The sequence below is a fragment of the Anopheles funestus genome, chromosome 2RL (genome assembly GCF_943734845.2).
Source record: "Anopheles funestus chromosome 2RL, idAnoFuneDA-416_04, whole genome shotgun sequence".
Lineage (NCBI taxonomy): Eukaryota > Metazoa > Arthropoda > Insecta > Diptera > Culicidae > Anopheles > Anopheles funestus.
The window spans coordinates 53,228,287-53,244,930 of NC_064598.1; the positions used below are offsets into that span (position 1 = coordinate 53,228,287).

Below are 16,644 nucleotides of genomic sequence, written 5' to 3' on the forward strand. Positions count from 1 at the left end.
TCGCAAATGAGGACGGCATATCTTTCAATGATGCACTCAATGAGGCACGATTTTCTGTATTTACTAGGATAACTTTATTTTCAAAGCTGATTTTGAGGTTTCGATTAACTCGCGTTTTTTGTAATTTGATCACGGTTTCCTATTACGCTGCTCTAGAGATGATAAATTGCTGTGTGATTGTGGTTCCCGCTGGCACGTTTTGTAAAAAAGAGGAGCGGTCTTAACATCCAATTCTCTTCGTCAATGCAGGCAATGCACTCGAGGTGCATCATTGTGTGAGATAGTTCGTTTGATGTTAGTACTATTTTGTTTGTTACTGTTTTTAACCACTACTGCTGCTAGGCGCTCTTTCTCTATTTAGTAAACATCTGGAATAAGTGAAACTACCCAAAAAACTGGAACACTGTTAGCGCGTACTGCTCTACATAGTTATGCTGCTATTGCTCCCTATCCTTAGCGCGTAACAATGCAATTCGACAAGGATTTTAAAAGCAAATTTTTATGCCGGCTATAGCTATAGCGCTCTATTATGCCCAGCCTCGGAACGATCATACAAGAATTTGTTTTTTTTGCGCTCGAACCTCTCTTGTTTCTGTGTGTGGCAGTTTTTTGCATTTCGTGTTACATTCCAGGCATTGCGGTGAGTGAAACAATTGCTACCACAAAACGGAACGCTTCGTCCACCACCGGCACACCCGCTTCACCTTTGCCAATTAAGGTTGCTTTCGACGTTAATTTACTAAAATTAAATTGCTTTATTTGGTAATTTTGCTTAGCGTTGCGAATGGGCGTTTTATCTCTCTTCTTTTTCGGAGTTTGCCATTGCACAAAGTTCTTAACTTTGTTGGCCAAAAAAAATACATCGCGTGAAAGCGTTTAAGGGTAAAAAATATTACAAAACAAAAACAAACACATTAAAAAAAAATTTCATAACGATCATGAATGGCCGAATTCGATCCCATTCTCCGGTGTAAAGGATCTCTTGCTTGTTTACGCTTGGAACGTGATAATCTCTAACTGTGCTTGTGTGTGTGTGTATGTGTGTGTATGTGTGCACGTTGTACATTCCCTTGAACACGTCCAATTAGGTCGATCGGAAATGACGGAGGTTGAGTGTAATTTCATTGCTTGTGAATGATCGTGCATTGCCAAGATGAACGTGCCAATTTCGAATTGTCCATCGTATTTTGTTGTGTGTTTGAATTTTCTCCTATTTTCGAAAGTTCTGCCTGTCGTCTATTTGATTGAACGCATGTAAACACGACGACGGCAACAGCTTAGTTCGGTGTCGGCATCGTTTTCAAACGCTCGAAGGCAGCCTTTTCGAGGGCTTCGCGGTGATCGGGATGTGCGATCTGGATGAGTGCGTAGGCACGCTGGCGCAAGCTGCGACCGAACAGATTGGCAATACCATACTCCGTGACAACATAGTGGACATGGGCTCGAGACGTTACCACACCAGCACCTAATAAAAATACACGTGACAGAAAATATGATTAATTTCTTTTTCCTCAAACGTTAACATAGCCGTGCTGTTCCACCGCCAATGCTTACCAGGCTTAAGAATTGGAGAAATTTTACTCTGACCCTTATTTGTGACGGAAGGTAGCGCAATGATTGGTTTACCCTTGCCATCGAAACCTTCGGCAGCACCGCGGATAAAGTCGACCTGGCCACCAAAGCCGGAGTACATGCGCGTACCGATTGAATCGGCACACACCTGTCCGGTGAGGTCTACCTCGATGGCTGAGTTGATGGCCGTCATCTTGGGGTTTCGCGCAATTATGCTCACATTGTTGACGTAGTTGATTTCCAACATTTCTGTAAATAGGGAAAGATTCCAATGTGAACACGTGAGTCCTTTCAGGCTTATATCAGGAAGTTTTAGTACCTACCAATAAATGGATTATTGTCGACAAAGTCATACAACTTCTTGGTGCCGATTAGGAACGAACCGACAATACGGCCCCGATGGAAATTTTTCTTATCATTCGTCACACAGCCCTTGCGCACCAGATCGACCACACCGCCCGCAAACATCTCCGAGTGAATGCCCAGATCCTTGTGATTGTGCAGTGCGTTCAAGACCGCATCCGGAATGTTTCCGATACCCATCTGCAACGTCGCACCATCCTCGACTAGATTTTCCGCGATCAGTTTGCCGATCTTGGTTTCTACATCCGACATCGCGTGTCCACCATGCTCCGGCAGTGGAATGTCCACATTGACCGCGTAGTCAAAATGCGACTGGTGGATAATAGAGTCGCCGAATGTGCGCGGCATCTGCTTGTTGATTTGGGCGATGATCACTTTAGAATTTTCCAGTGCCGCTCGCACACAGTCCACGCTGGTGCCTAGCGTACAATAACCATGGTTATCCGGTGGCGACACGGACACGATCGCTACGTCCGGTTGGATTAGCTTGCGTCGGAACAGTAGAGGAATTTCGTGCAGGAAGATCGGTACAGCATCACCACGTCCATCGGCAACGGCCGCACGCACATTCCCTCCCATGAACAGTGACTTCGAGCGGAACACATCCTTGCATTCGGGTTTGCAGTAGGAAGCAGGCCCTTCGGTGTGCATGTGCGTCACCGTGATGTCTCGCAGGTTGTTCTCCATGCCATGCTTGGTCATCGCATCGAGCAGGTGAACCGGAGTAGCCGCTGCACCCTGCGCGAACACAATGTCACCTGCAAGTAGGTAAAGGTTAGCAGATTAGTTTAAAAAAAACTTTTAACAATAAAGCAAACGTTACGATCAACTTCATATTGTGGAGTATGTATATCAATTCTGCGGGAAGGTTTAAAATTTATGTAAAACTGTATTTTGTAAACGAAATGATAATAAGGCAAGACTGAAGAGAATTGGATAACATATTCTGACGTACCTAATCGAAACAACCATATGATCATAGACCATAACTGCTTTGTAGTAGATAAGCCGTATCTTATCATCCCATGCTAACAACCCTGCAGCTGTTGGACAGCCTTTAAGCAAGTGTACAGTTCTACCGTAAAAGCCGATGAGCATACAGAATTCTCGAAAAGATAGATTACCACAACGGTTCCACAGTTCCCGAAAAATAAAAAAAACATTCCATCCCACAGATTAAGCTGTCTTGTCCTTGTCCGTGAAATCTGAACCTGAAAATCTGTCCTTGTCCTTAGCATTCTGACGTACACGTGTAAGCGAGGTTACACAATTGTGTAAAGGAGAACTACAATTTGGACAATTTGGATTCTATCATTTCCGACTATAATTCAATCGTAATGGTCATTTTGAAATAATCTCACGTGGGGTGATCATTTCATGCCTTGTACCGGAGTAACGTTCTGACAAGGGCAAACGTGCCGCTATAAAGTACCGGCACGTTAAAAACGACACTGCTTTTGTGTGACGAACTTCGGTACACGGGATCGTATGAAATGTGGCTGTTTTAAACAAGTTTAAACTACGTTCAAAGAAGTCACCTTCCTGCCTACTTGATCCATTCTCCGGATGTCCATCGCAACGAAGCCTCGCTGCCAAAAAGCATAGACAACATGAACGGCAATGAGCAGAGAAACGATAGCATTGAATAATTAAGCAACTTTACTGCAAATGTGTTGAGCAGCAACAGGGAATGAAACGTCCGTGCACTTGGGGTGTGTGTGCGTACAGCAATGACACATGCACATTTATATGCCGTTTTTCGAGACACATTTGTAATGTGATTGCCGCTCACATTGAATCGTACAATTGCATGTCATTTATGGTTTAAATTAATGAAACGAACATTTTCGTCGAATGATTATACCTTGAGTCGGGTGTAGAAAAGCGACCCGTAATAGTACTTTGCGTAATATGCATTACTATTAACCGAAGACATCGGTACATCATCGATAGTGCACTATTGGAGAAGAATTTTAGATGTGATAAACGCAACCTTGTATAGTAGTCAAGAGCAACCGAGCGTCGCCAGGCAACGACGTTCTAAAACGCCATTGCGTAGATGATATCAGTAAGGAAGAAACTGGTTACTGGTGTGTTCTTTTTTTAGCCACACCGTTGAGGCACACATTCTCTGTAGCGCGTTCGCTTGCGTTTTGAACTGAACCTTAAAACCGGATCACTGTGAACGACGGTGGGAGTAATACCGATGATCGGTTCTATTCCTAGTCAGGCGAGGTCGCGGTTTGATGCGTCAAGGGCAACGAACGATTCCCCCATATGTTTTTTGGGAACGTATTGACCTAGAAAGAAATTCCCCATTTGAAACGGTGTAGGTATCTATTTGTTTTGTGTTGTTCTTTGATGTTGATAAAGAAACAAATCTTTATAGGAGTTTGCTACCCCTGTACCAATCAAGTGCTAACGCCAGATGTCGCTTAACTTCCGGACCGCGCTGGTAATGCAAATTAAATAAACAAGCATATCACACACACACATATATTCCGACGGCCAATTCAGTTGCCAGTTCGCGCCAATTGAGTTATCATACAATTAGGACCTCTCAAGCTCAAATCACGTCCGTGTTAACACTCCTCGAGGTGATATGTTTTTTGTTGTTGCACCTAATGTCAAGTGCACACGTTAATGAAGGCCCGTTTTACTAGATATTTGTTTGTAGTCGCAAGATACCTTTGATCCGATCCGATTGGAACTAAACTGTAATGAGTTCGGTGATTTAAAAGCATATTGCACACACACACGTTATGTATGGGATGGAAATCCTGTGACAACGATTGCACAATGTACATAAAGCTGGAATGTAAACAATTCCAGGCAGGCAGATGATCGTAGCAAACAAGGGAACGGAACCATCTATTCTACAATCGACGCATCGTCTCCTACCGTTCAAAGTCCATAAACATCGCTAATCAAGCGGTGTTGTACTAGGGTATGTTTCGAACTAAGAACGAACACCAACACACTGCTGGGATTGATGTAGCACTCTGATTTTTTCCTGCCTAAGGTTAAAGGTGGAATAAGCAGCTGTAACTAAATAGGAAAAAAAGGTACAGAAACATTCGGCCTTTGTACACTGATAATAACGTTAAGTAGGCCAGAACTGCCCGAACAGTGTATTATGCTTTACTGCACCAAATGGCCAATGACTCCGTCACAAAAAAGCATACAAGAAAAAAGTCATCTGAGAGCTATGCTTTGTAGAATGCAAGAGATGAAAGTGAAATTGATGAAGGGGAGAATAGGGAGGAAATTCAAGTGTGAATCTGCGTGCGTGCGAATTCATAGTAGCTGAAATAAACATAGCATTGCGTAACGGCGCACGGTTAATTCATACTGATTTTTTCTTCTCACTGTCTCGCTAGAATTAAGGTCACAAAAAGAATCGGATCCGGGTATTTTTCATTATGGGTTTTGATTTTCATTTCAACTACAAAATAACGAAACACATAACACGTACACACGCACACACACACATATACACGTACGCACAATTCAGCCCAAATGAAGGAATTCGTTTTCCATCTCCCGGCCGTAATACGGTGCTTTACCTGATTTGATGACTTTGACCGCTTCTTCCGCCGTCGTGTACTTCGGTTCGCGCTCGAGCGGCTGCGAAATTTGGTTGGAATAGGTGAAGAAGGAATTCCGCTGCGTGGCCGCGGCCACCAAACGAGGTGCGGAATTGCCGGTGAGCAACAACCGTGGTGCAAAGCGGAGTGCGAACGAAGACATGGTTTTGTACTTCAGTTATTCGAAAACTTGCGAAATATTTGCTTCCACTTTAGTACTGTCCGCCCGGTTTTTGTGTGGTTGACCGTAATTTTACACAAACTTGCACTGCCGACACGCTGAGCTCCCGCTTTTGCGTCGAGTTATGCGAACTAATTTGTTTTCATTCAATCGGTGGTGTCACTTTTGGTTGACACTTGCTGCCGACAATGTGATTCGAATATTGACCAAATGAGTGTAATCTCATAGTGCGATGTGACCGTGTGGAATGAAAAATGCGACCATAGTAGGGGGTTTTCAACTTGTGTCCGAAAATGTTCCATTTTTGCCCAGCAGTGCATTTGAACGAAAATATTTGAATTTGATCGAAGCATTTCTTGTCCAACGGGGTGAGTAATTTTGAAAAAGGAAGTGTTTTGTACAAATTATGTTCAGTTTGCATGATCAGGTGTAGTTTACATAAATGTAAGTTGTACAATAAAGGAAATTTTCTTTCGGGAATTTAGTTTATCATTCCATTCCACTGATTGATCGTATTCGGTCCGTTTATGCATATTCACAAACGTGTTGCAAATTATATGTACATTTGATTTATTTATTTGAGTGCCTGTGCCGTCCACTTAATGTTTATTGTATTCGTTTCCGTTACACCTAACATTACACTTACGTACTATCGCCAATAAAGGGAAAATTTGAGAATACTAGCACATAACATGATCTGCTAACGTTAGGCGTACAGCAACCGTAACAATCGCTTTTGTTCATACATTTTCTTTTGCTACTTTTCCTCACATGAAAAAAGGAAATTTTTCTTACATTGTCTGGAATATAATGCTAACCAAACACAAGGGTAGATGAAAAAAGGAGACTAGAGTAATGTTGACTGGTTTGAGACATTCGAGCTTTTAAAAAGACCAACAGTAATTTTTGTTTATGGATTTGCAGTGTAATGCGTTTGCAAAATACTTCAACACAGTAACTTAACCGACGGCAACAAAGACGTTTTAACATAAACAAAGAATGTTTGAATAAATAAAGAAAATGCCTATCAAAAAGCAGCATCCCGTGATTATTAGCGCTTTCAGGAGCTTTACTGGCTTGTTGCCAAGTCTTAGGTTCTGTCTTTTTCACTTACAACTAACCTAACTCTACGCTTAATACTACCTTCACTTGGCCTGTGGTACATTTTTGGTAACATTCGATTAAAATTCAACCACTCTGCAACTTACGTGACTTACTGGGTGAGCAACAAAAGAATGAACAATATAGAACAATTCGCTAGTTTAAATAATATTCTAAAACAAACATTAAACTAAAACGTAACTTTGGTCTTGCGTTTTTCCAGCCCAAAAACACGCGGACTGCTTCTTACATTGTCTATTCAGCTACGGAGGCTGGGGTTTCGGGTTTATTACTCTACTTACATACAACGTAAGAGCTAGACTCCCTTGCAAACGATTCGATTCTTTATACGGTCGTTGTAGTGTTACGATCGTCCCTAGTAGTGCCCCATGGACAGCAAGGAATGTGCGTGTTATTGAAAGTAAGGGAAACGTGTCTAGGAGCGGGTACATTTTAGTGTTCCGAAACATTACCGCCCAACAAGCGTCATGTTGAAGCACAGCTGGTGATCTCGCTGATCGCCCCACCCACCGTTACCCTTGCGCAGCTTCGTCTTCTTAATCACACTGGTCTGTGTGAGTGATATCGAACGGGGAAACAGTTGCTGGGAGCCACGAGCTACTTTCAGGACTTGCTGCACCTTTGAGATCACCTGGTTCGATTCACAGTTACTCTTTTTATGATGTACACCACTAAAAGGGAAAACAAGCCAAACGGTTATTATTGCACTATGTACAGAGATCATACATGATGTAAGCGGACTGTACCATTCGCCGATGTGAAAAACTCTCGGTCCTTTTACCACCATGACGTGCAGTTTCTGTTTTAGGCATTGCTGCGAAACGTGCTGCAACGACCAGTCCCAGTTGTAGTCATCATACTCGCAAAAGTGACGCGCACAGCGTACTATATCGTACCAGGTGGTACGGTTAAACGCCATACCCATGTTGTGCTTGCTGCTTATCCAGGGCGTCACCTCAACCTGCGTAAGGAACATGAGTGCGATGTGAGTAAGTAGTTGAAAGTAGCCCTGTCGCCGACAGGGTCACTCCGTTAGAAGCGCACGCCGCGTGTGAGACATAAGAGCTGCATCGGCAGTCTGGGTGCAGTGATTGATCGAGTTTCACGCCCAAGCCGGTGCCGCGGTTTTCGCGGCGTCAACAATTTGGGTGCTACGATCAATCGCAGCCCAAAATGCTGGTGCATCGTTGATCGCACGCACCACGAACCTTGCCACGGCTTTGCATCGTCGGCAATTTGAGTGCCGTGCAACGATAAAATAAGCCAGCAACAGGTGGTGCGCGTATGGTAAACATTATTGTTAAGTAAGCAAAAATTTAGTATTTAAGAACGTTAATTTTAACCAATAAAGTCAGTATGTCTAAAAGTACCCCGGTGTGGAGGCTTCAGATATTAGTGCTTGAGTCGGCGTGAACTGCGCCTGTCTCGAGAAGGTTTATCCGAAAACTCGCATAAACTACAAGCCCTATAGCCAACTTCACAGCTGTTAGTAGATGAGATAACGCCGAAGCGTAACGTAAAGTAACGCAAACGTACCGGTAAACAGTTTGGGGTTTTACTACCGCGTTTAATACTATGATGCAAGATTGTAACAATTTTAGTAATAGTTCTACCGGTGGTTTTATATTGTTTAAAGTTTAGGAATACACTTTATGTATTTAATTGCCCTGATGGTAAACGTTTTCCAATAAAAAATGCAACCTTCAGAGTTGACGACAAATAAGAGAAACAATAACAAAGAACATTCTAGCATAAAAAGGACCAGACAGAAACAGATCCAAACATACTTGATTTTAAAGATAGCTTTTCACACATAAACTTAAAACCAAAAATGGAAGCGTTGGATAAAGGATAAATTATTCGCAATGAAAGCTACGAGCGATAATGTTAAATTTACAATTGCAAAGATATCGTTTATGTGCATTGAACACTCGATACATGATAACAAAAAATCGGACGATGAAATGAAGGGTCGCTAATGTGGGATACACTACTATGGTAATCGGCGAATTGTCTCATGGAAGGGAAAGGAAGGCAGGATTGCGAGTTTAGCAAATTGCATGCAAACCCAGTGTAAGTGTACGTGCTGTGCAATGGTGCTTTGGTGGTGCTCATTAAACAATAACGTAAGTATTCTACACGCGGTCCTATGATCGATATCGTTTAGTGTGGCGAGCAATAATGGATGAAATGCAACATACACAAAGTAATAACAGGTTCAAACAGATGGACACACAAGTTAGTACAGGGTGAAGGGAAACGTTAGAGAGGTACACAAACACATCCAAACCGAAGCTGAAACGATGAACGCTGAAAGGATGCATCATATTTTGTACGGTTGAGCAATTCGATAATGAATGAAGCGTGGTTTTGAATAATCCGCCTACACGGTGTACGACACTTTCAGTTTCGATTAATCTTCGAGATGCAATCTTGCTGATAAGCGCTAACAAATAGTTGTTCTTTTAAACCCTTTATTTACATGAGCATTATTAATTCGATAGCATTGTAACATTTCATACGGTGCGGATGTTCTGATACAATCAGTATTCTTTTTTAAATCAATTTGTAACGTCCAAGTCGTTGTATGAAAACGAGTATTTATTGGGTAGCAATTAAAGCGAAACTAGTAAAAAATATTGTAAACAAGCTTATGAACAGATAAAATCACAGTTCAGACTTTTCTTATCGTTATTGTCCTTTTTAAAAAACTTATAGCAATACTTCGCGCAGATTACAGTCAATGATCAGTAAGCAAAGAAGGTTTACTTTACTAGGCTGAAGCGAGAATATAAAGCAGTTCAATTATACTGTAATTCGACATAATTTTTTTAGTGCTAGTTTGTTGTAGTAGTTGTAGTTGTAGTTAGAAAAAAAATCAACATTAAATGCAATGCAATTCAAATCGAATGTTACATTTGTACATCGTTTGCGTTCGATTGTTATAAAAAAGCTTTCAATTCAATAAACAAAACATCACTGGAGCAAATAAAACAACATTGTTATTTTGTCTGTTCAAAAGTGAGCAGACAAATCAGTAAACGACAAAAAGGAAAAAAAATCAATGCGATGCAATCAAATCGATCAGATAGAAGCCAACTAATTCAAATCATACACTTAAACGATATTTTGATAAGCTGATATACAGTCGCTACCTTAGTATATGGTCACTAAAGTGTAAAGGTCAATACTAGTTGAATTATGCCATTTCAACATGATATAAGTGATAGCAACAATAGTAACAACTTCAAAATATTGCGTTACAAAGTATAAGTAATAGTAGTAGTAGAAGAAGTAGTTGCAGTAGCAGCTGCGTGATAAGTAGTGGATGGATGGCGCTACCTTTTGATAGATTGAGTAGAGGGTTGGTAGCACCTGGTAACCCCACTGCGACTGAGACGCATACTTTTCCGTGGTGACCTGCGTCTGTAGTGATTGCTGTTGTGACTGTTGTTCTTGATGCTGCTGCTGCTGTTGCTGCTGCTGCTGCTGCTGCTGGCGTTGTTTCTGAAGCATAAGCTGCTGTTGCTGCTGCAACTGGCGTTGCTGCTGGAGCAGTTTCTGCTGTTGTTGATGCTGTAGCGGCCGCCGTTGTCGCCAGACGTTGTCGTGTGATGTTTGTGGTGGTGAATTGGAAGGATGATTCAGAAAACCGTTACGTTCATTGTTTGCAAAAATATTGCTGTGGTATGTCTGTCCAATCAGTGCGTCGTGTGGCCGATCGTACCAAGCAGGCAGATCGGGAGGTGAGCGACGACTAGTGGGCATCCGTAATACATCTAATGTTCCAAGAACCGTTCCGGTCGAATCCGATCGGTAGTTGTGATTTCGATCGAGCAACGCACTGACATCAACCGTTGCCCGAGTTCGGCGTTCTGCATCTTTTAACTGACTTTTAGTGAGCACGCTGTAAGCGCTCGAAAAGGAGGCAGACGATCCTCGATCGGTATTCGTACCGTGCAATGGAACGGACTGTTGCCCTTCCCAGACAGTTCCCACTTTTGCTACTTTTCTCGGATACCAGCCATTTAGATAGGGCTGGGCACGCTGAAGATTCGGCAAGTGTGGCGTTTTGGTGTGATGAAATGATGTATGAACGAAGATGATGGTACATGATGAAGGTTTTGATGTGAATGATGGCAGTTTGATGTTTTTGAAGCACGCATTAGTGACACAATAGATTGTAAAGGGTAGATAGAGAGATATTTAATGGTCTTTTAACTTTTAAGTAGCAGCAGCAGCGGCAGTGTGTACGAGAGAGAGTGTGAGTTATGCGGCAAACTGATACAATAGTTAGTGTTAGTGTGAGAATGCATGTATCGAATAAAAAACTGTACAGACATTCAACAGAAAGGATGTAAGATTGTGAGCAAATGATCGCTCACAGATAATGTCTTTTGAACCTTTTCTTTTATGCGTCCACTTCGCTAAGGAGCAATTAGTGGAATAAAATGGCGTTAATGTGTCGTATACGTGTGGCAGAGTGTAATAAACTATTCATATTAACACATTCTAAGACGTGATTGGCAAAGCACAGGGTGTGTAGGTGTGTTCATTTGTGATCTAGTGGCGTTGGAGCAAGCGGAAGTAAGGATCATGAAAGTGGATTTTGTAGAAACAAATGCTGTGTTGCAGTGAAACTCATTGTTATATAGTCAATAGCTTCACTTTTAAGTTGAATATTGATAGCAAATTTTCAAAAAAAAACCAATTAGAATAGATTATAACCTTTCTTTAGATGACGTTACAGTGGATGCTTTAAAAACCATTTTATAAATCACAAGTAATCGACCCACTCGCTACAACAATTCCATCGTTTTGTTCACTTTTACAGTTTAGACAAAATTACTTCCACTCCGTGTGTTTGTGTGATATGTGTAGGCAATGTGTCGATAAATCGATAAAGAATGTAAATCAATTACAGCTAACAAAAATGGTACGGAAAACAAAACCTTAACTAAAACGATCTATTCTGTACATTCGGATTTGTCCCTGTTTGTGTTGCATGTGGAGAAGTTTTGGTTCTGCTTGCACTGTGTCTTTGTTTCACGTTCGGTAGTTGCATAAGGAACTAAATACACTTGATACTTGGTGATGGTCGGTTAGTGTGCCGAATTTGGGGTGAGTTCAGTGTCTCAGGATATTTAGACAATCGTACGGGAGCCAGCGCACATGAGCTGACATGGACTTTGGTTCTAAATGTAATTGCGCACAGTTTTGGAACTTGTGAATAGGGGAATGTTTTTTTTTGTCTGCTCTTCGGTGTTTTAAAATTGATAAATGAAATTACCTTTTTGTTGTACGTGTAGTAGTTGAAAGTTTTCAGATATGTGCCTAGCGATAGGATGTTACACTTTGGACACAGGTCCTGCGATTTCCGGAACATAAGTTCGAGGATGTAGAGAAAATCCTCCGCAACATAGTGATCCTCCTCGAGAAACACCACCATTCCTGTGAGGTAGGAAAAAAGGTAAAAACGGTTCGGGATTGAGTGTGAGTGAGGGGATATTTTTAACTCAGTTTGTGCACCTACCCGTATGGTACTTGGTGACTTCCAGCTGGTCAAATACACGGTTCGCCTTCCACCACCAGTGATGTTTGGTTTGAGTGAATTTTGCCTCCCGGTAGTGTCCGTACAGATCGGGATGGAGTGCATTGTTGCACTTTCGCAGCAGTGCCCTGTAGGGTTAAAGGGCATTGCAAGCAAACCCATCAGTCAATGACTATTGAAGCATCTCTTAGCGAAGAGACTTACTGTTCTTTTTTAATATCCCTCGGGCAATCACCGGGGTCGGCACCGGGAAACTCGTTCGGGTGCGTTTGTATCGAGAAAGGATAGAAAATCTGGGCAGGAAGAAATGCAAAGTGCAGTGGACATTCGGTGACGAGCAGATGCACGGTATGAAAAAGTAATACAAAACAATCAATTTATGCGCTGGATTAACACGTCCATTGTTCCGATGGTTACGGACGACCAAGGGTACGTACCTGCATTACTTTACAAAAGTCTATACTCTGTACCAAATCGTTGATATCATCGTCGTAGTGGTCGTGTGAGAAGACGAGTAAAGTGCGCGAAATGTCTCTCGCTTGGGCCAAGCTTACAATTAAGTGCCGTAAGTATGTTATCCTTTTGTGTACCTGTAAACCATTCATCAGACGGATGCGGGAAGAGAATGAATGTAGAAAATTGAGAATTATTAGGAGTATTAATGTGTTCGTGCGGTTTTTAACCAAAGTTTTGGGCTCTGTTTTGGCGAAATGGTAATTTATTCAATTTTCAAAATACTGTCCGTCACTTTCCACAACCTTCTTCCACCTTTCAGGCAACTTTCTGATCCCGTCGCGGAAAAAAGATGGCGGTTTGGCCGCTAACCAATCCTCCATCCATTTTTGCACTTCTTGGTGATTATGGAACTGCTGGTCAGCCAGGCTGTGTTCCATCGACCGGAACAAATAGTAATCAGAAGGGGCAATGTCTGGGCTATACGGCGGGTGGGGTAGGACATCCCATTTGAGTGTTTTTAAATAATTTTTAACCGGTACCGCTATATGTGGCCTGGCATTGTCATGTAGCAATATGACTTTGTCGTGTCTATCGGCGTATTGTGGTCTTTTTTCTTTCAAAGCACGGCTTAAACGCATCAATTGTCGTCTATAGACCTCCCCAGTGATCTTTTCGTTTGGTTGTAGCAGCTCATAATACACCACACCCAGCTGGTCCCACCAAATACACAGCATGATCTTCGCGCCATGAATATTCGGCTTGGCTGTCGATGATGTGGCATGTCCGGGGTATCCATACGTTGCACGACGTTTTGGATTATCGTAATGTACCCACTGTTCATCACCAGTCACTATTCGATGCAAAAATCCCTTCCGCTCTTGCCTTTGGAGCAGTTGTTCACAAGTGAACAAACGGCGTTCGACGTCTCTTGGCTTCAGGTCATAGGGCAACCAATTTCCCACCTTCCGGATCATTCCCATTGCTTTTAATCGAAGAGAAATGGTTGGCTGAGCCACTCCCAGTGTCTGTGCAAGTGTTTTTTGGTTTTGTGATGGATCTTCATCCAGTATTGCCTCTAATTCTCCATCCTCAAACTTTCGTGGTCCTCCGGAACGCTCCTCATCTTCCAAATCAAAATTGCCACTTTTGAACCGTGCAAACCACTTCTGACACGTTCGTTCAGCTAGAGCATGGTCACCATACACTTCTACCAAAATTTTATGACTTTCGGCAGCCTTTTTCTTCATATTGAAATAATGAAGCAAAACTCCCCGCAAAAACACATTATTTGGTACAAATGATGCCATGTTCGGTGCTCGCAGATACTATGTTATTTACTATTTATCAAAATGACAGATAGTGGATATTGTAGCCCAATAATGACACTTCAAATTGGCAGTGTTGCCAGATTCAATAAATATGTAATAAATAAATGGGAGCATTAATACCAAAACCGCACGAACACATTAATACACCTAATAATTACAGTGTTGAAATATTCAATGAGGATTTGTGGTTAATTGTTTTGAAATGAGAAATATCACAGTTACAAACACTAGTAGACTAATTAATTTTTACGAGTACCACACATAAGTATACGCAAGATCCTAGAAAACGATTGGACAAATAATCATTTTAGTATGCCTGTATAAAAAAAACAGTTTGTTTCAGTGCTTTGTTCATCATAGAAAAAGATTCTCTGCGGTACTGATGAAATGCAAATATCTCATATTATAATTACTACCCACACACGCACACACAAAACATACTGAAAAGTTTAAATTTCAGATCTATCAGACCTCGTTTTCTATCAGTAATTAAAAGTAAACATTCATAGTCCGAGCCGATGCTGTCGGTATCATTCTTCGCTCGGTAGTAGCATAAGTTAGGAAGAAAGTATGGTATGTACACCGCGAATATTACTCAACTAAGTTCTTGCTGACCGACGGTTCGTACATAGTACGTGCTTTTAGCCGCACAATCTCAGTTCGAAGCTATTGAGCTGTAACAAAGTTAGCTCGTTTCTAACGACAGCCACGTGCTGCACAGCGATGGAGGCGCCTGGTTATTTTCCGTTCCGCAATCGGGAAGGGTGCGAGAAAGGACACAGAGAAGGTTCCCCAGTGCGTAATGATAGTTAGTGATTATTACCGCTTGGTTGTCGGTTTAATGGAGAAATAATTGAGTCACCATTCCCATAGCAAAAGATTTCTGCTGTTGCAACACACTGGAAGAACGTGTGCGCGTTGTTTGGATGTAGTTAGTAGTCTCTATAGTTATTATATCTAATATTGCACCATCGGTTGCGTCATAGATGGTCTTTCGAAATTACTTCTCCAAGTGGTCGGTACCAAAGAGAAATTATTGCATTATTACCAAAAGAAAGCTCCCGCCGGAGCTGAGTTGCTTCATCTTCAACATGGTGATGGTGTACGTTGGAAAGGAACTATTCATTCCCAACGCTCAAAGAAATGTTTGATCATTTTGAAAAGAATTGCTACTGAAGCTACACCATAATCATAGGTAGTTAGAAAAATAAATTGTAACTTATAAAGGAAGTATTGACAAGCAAACGCAATGAATAGTAGAAGAATGATACAAGAAAAGTCAGCAAGCGGATAATGATATTATTCTTGCAAAACCTTCGTACTGTTTTTAATCTGCTGTGAGGAAGAAAAAAAAACAAACCGTTACGATTCCCTTAAGAAAATCACAAATGAAAGGCGTTGCCTCCAGCAGGTTTGATAAGCCCAACTCAGCATTAAAGAGTAACCTTTGGGTATCGTCCGCACAGTAAAGCATGGGACAGGATTGTTAATCCCGAATAATTTTCCATGCTTCTCGATTTGATCCGGTTCGTGGCGGAAAAAAGTCAGCAAAAGTCAAGCCCGAAAAAGTGTGTGGTTTTTTTTCTACATTTCCCTTCAACATCGTTCATGACTTAGGGATATTCTTGGATTTTTTATTCTTCCCTTTTTTGCCGCAAGTTGTTTGCAATTTAAAAGCCACGAATCGATTCATGCTCTATTGCTAGGAGGGAAATCCGCCGTGAGACAAAAAAAAAGAAAAGAAATAATCCCAATGAAAAGGGAACATTGAAACAACCGAAAGAAAATCACTTCCGGGTATGTATTATGAAAGAGAATTTTTCCAGCTTAACCTACCACAAAAATCACGGTTTGCTTGGCCTCGATCGGTACGACTTTAACGGTGGGAAAACGGCACGGATTCACTCGTTTGCTTTGCTGACAAAGGAATTTGATTTGCATTCAACTAATAACCGTCCGTGGAAGGAAGTCTTAGCGTTGGCGATAACGATGCAAACTGTTTCACTTTCAATAAGACTTTCATAGACTTTCACAAGACTATGGCACGAAAATAACCATAAAAACTAATAGGCCACGTTAAATCGGATTATATTGCCAACGAATTGAATGTGTATATAAAATGTTTTAGCAAAAAAACAAATGCTACTTTGGTTGCAAAATTTAAAAAGACACCAAAAATAAATAGCCCTGAAGTTTGATGTGGATTCCAATCAATGCCTGACACTCTCGTGCATTCTATTGGGACTAAATCCTGACCTATAATAACGTCACCAGCATTAAGCAACGCAAGCGATAAACTTTCGATTGTCAGATTCTACGTTCCTTTCTCGTTTCTCGATGGTCTTGACGTGTCCCTCGCATGGGGAACAAACCCACCAACGCAGTAGGGATATGTGGGTAGCCTCTGGGGAAGGTGAGATTGGGAAAACATGAAACGGACATATTTAGGACGTCCGGAATTATAATAGGTACCACACCACCCGG

The 16,644-nt window shown here is 41.6% G+C and overlaps 2 protein-coding genes across 7 annotated transcripts in view; both read right to left on the bottom strand.

Moving 5' to 3' along the window:
• Positions 1–50: 50 nt before the first annotated feature.
• On the bottom strand, positions 51–5,875 carry LOC125760802 (4-hydroxybutyrate coenzyme A transferase). The gene is made up of 4 exons (XM_049421319.1): positions 5,502–5,875; positions 1,896–2,693; positions 1,555–1,821; positions 51–1,465 (listed from the first exon to the last, which is right to left on the bottom strand). The coding sequence occupies exons 1-4, from the start codon at positions 5,683–5,685 to the stop codon at positions 1,278–1,280; spliced, it is 1,437 nt and encodes a 478-aa protein (XP_049277276.1). The 5' UTR covers positions 5,686–5,875; the 3' UTR covers positions 51–1,277.
• Positions 5,876–6,209: 334 nt separating this feature from the next.
• LOC125760789 (alpha-1,6-mannosyl-glycoprotein 2-beta-N-acetylglucosaminyltransferase) overlaps positions 6,210–16,644 on the bottom strand; it is a 47,003-nt gene continuing 36,568 nt past the window's right edge. For 4 of the 6 annotated variants that reach the window (XM_049421297.1, XM_049421295.1, XM_049421296.1 and 1 more), the window contains exons 7-13: positions 12,814–12,966; positions 12,581–12,669; positions 12,359–12,504; positions 12,116–12,276; positions 10,168–10,872; positions 7,572–7,786; positions 6,210–7,496 (exon numbers count right to left, since the gene is read on the bottom strand). In XM_049421297.1, the coding sequence (XP_049277254.1) occupies positions 7,274–7,496; positions 7,572–7,786; positions 10,168–10,872; positions 12,116–12,276; positions 12,359–12,504; positions 12,581–12,669; positions 12,814–12,966 (1,692 nt within the window). In that variant the 3' untranslated portion in view covers positions 6,210–7,273. The remainder of the gene's footprint in view (positions 7,497–7,571; positions 7,787–10,167; positions 10,873–12,115; positions 12,277–12,358; positions 12,505–12,580; positions 12,670–12,813; positions 12,967–16,644) is intronic. The other 2 variants (XM_049421299.1, XM_049421300.1) reach the window with 2 other exon arrangements.

Coding starts and splice junctions, on each gene's coding strand:
- LOC125760802 (XM_049421319.1), bottom strand. CDS start 5,685: ATGTCTTCGTTCGCACTCCGCTTTGCACCACGGTTGTTGCTCACCGGC. Junction 2,694..5,501: donor GGTCAAAGTCATCAAATCAG/GTAAAGCACCGT, acceptor ACCTACTTGCAG/GTGACATTGTGTTCGCGCAG. Junction 1,822..1,895: donor CGACAATAATCCATTTATTG/GTAGGTACTAAA, acceptor CCCTATTTACAG/AAATGTTGGAAATCAACTAC.